The following is a 1,523-nucleotide window of genomic DNA, read 5'->3' on the forward strand; positions in this document are numbered from 1 at the left end:
GATGGTCTCCAGGATAGACCTTTGAGGAACTCCACTCCCAAGTATCGCTACGGCCAATAAATGTGTTTGTTTCTTTCTACTGAATGTACAATAAATATGATGGATGGATTCTTGTAAAACCTCACCTGTCCAAAGTCCCAGAACATTGGACTAAAGCAGTGGGCCGTCCCTATGTAGATGTGTCCTTGTTCATTCATCACATATTCCTGACGTTCCTTTTCATCAGGCAGGTACACCCAGTCATCTGCAAACCAACACAAAGATCTTGTCAATGAATAAACCAACATGGGCTTCTTGAAAGTTTTTCCCATTGGGAATGTTGTYGGGCAGTTTCCGCCCATCTCTCCGTCTTTGGCAGGTTTGTCTGGAARGTTTCTCTTGGGTCAGTACTCACTCTGACACCAGGGGTTGAAAAGCACCACCAGGCTTTCCTTCACGGCCGACGGCCTCCCCAGCTCTATGGACAGAGAGTATTTCCCCACTGGAGCATCAGCTGGAGGGGTCACAGAGAGGGTCACACTGTGGGAGGACGTGGCGTTGATGCTGCAGCTCCAGAGAGCTTTAGGGCCCACACCACACATCGGTACTCTGGTACCAAAAGTACACTTGGTCCCTCTGCTTGGTTTTGGAAAACGACCTTTGGAGAGAATGATTTCAGTACATAAGTGACATAAATTTATATTTCATTAGATTCCTGATTTCTATTGACCCTTTGCAGCTACCTCACGTAATCATTYAAATTGTTTTCCAAAATTGTTTTTGCCACTTTATTTATGGCTTCTATTTGTTCGAGTTGAGCTAATTTGTGAACGTAACTCACCTGACTGGGGCTCATAGTCGACGGTATTTACAAAAGTTGGAAACAGCTAGCTTAGAAACCGACCCGTACCTCCTCCCTCCTGTCGTGTTGATAAATTACAGACTTTGTCTGAATTCACACCACATGATTTACATTAATATGTCATAAACAGCGTTTCCCCTGACACCGGAGCAGCCTTGAAAACGTACAAAAGACGAGATGCTAACCAGTTTTTTTCATATATACTAGCTAGGCTACATGACGGTGCGGCAGTGTTTCCATGGTTACCAACGGTTAGACGCGTACCTTTCTACGTAATGTGATATTTGATATATTTCTAATCATACTTCCTTACAAAGGATATGAATATTAATTTTACCTTATAAAACGTGTTCGCTTCCAATCCGCGGTCTCACAGAGAGCTCCAGCCGTTCTGTTTGACAGCTGCTCTCCATCGCATCTTTCCTCATTAAAAGTTATAAAATGACAAGTTTGGTTTGCATCTTTTGTCTGTTTGTGAAAACCGACCGCGCAGCATCATATGATAATTTTAAAGTGAAATCAACTAAATAGAAGCGATATATTAGATTACAGATGTCTGTTTTTAGATTAGCTTTGAAGGAGCGCATCGGTTGTTTTGACGTCCGTCATGGCGGAATGGTCGGAGTTCCGGGTGGCGTGACGTCACGTGCAAAGGGCCAATAAGGAAGGACAGATAGGAAAA

General features: G+C 43.5%; 1 protein-coding gene across 1 annotated transcript; it reads right to left on the reverse strand.

Moving 5' to 3' along the window:
* Positions 1-125: 125 nt before the first annotated feature.
* LOC103461549 (erythrocyte membrane protein band 4.2-like) lies at positions 126-1,101 on the reverse strand (the record flags this gene model as incomplete). The annotated part of the gene is made up of 3 exons (XM_008403822.2): positions 821-1,101; positions 395-637; positions 126-244 (listed from the first exon to the last, which is right to left on the reverse strand). Coding segments are annotated over exons 2-3 (306 nt in total), but the record flags the coding sequence as incomplete, so codon positions are not given.
* Positions 1,102-1,523: the final 422 nt, after the last annotated feature.

Source organism: Poecilia reticulata, unplaced genomic scaffold (genome assembly GCF_000633615.1).
Source record: "Poecilia reticulata strain Guanapo unplaced genomic scaffold, Guppy_female_1.0+MT scaffold_2205, whole genome shotgun sequence".
Classification (NCBI taxonomy): Eukaryota; Metazoa; Chordata; class Actinopteri; order Cyprinodontiformes; family Poeciliidae; genus Poecilia; species Poecilia reticulata.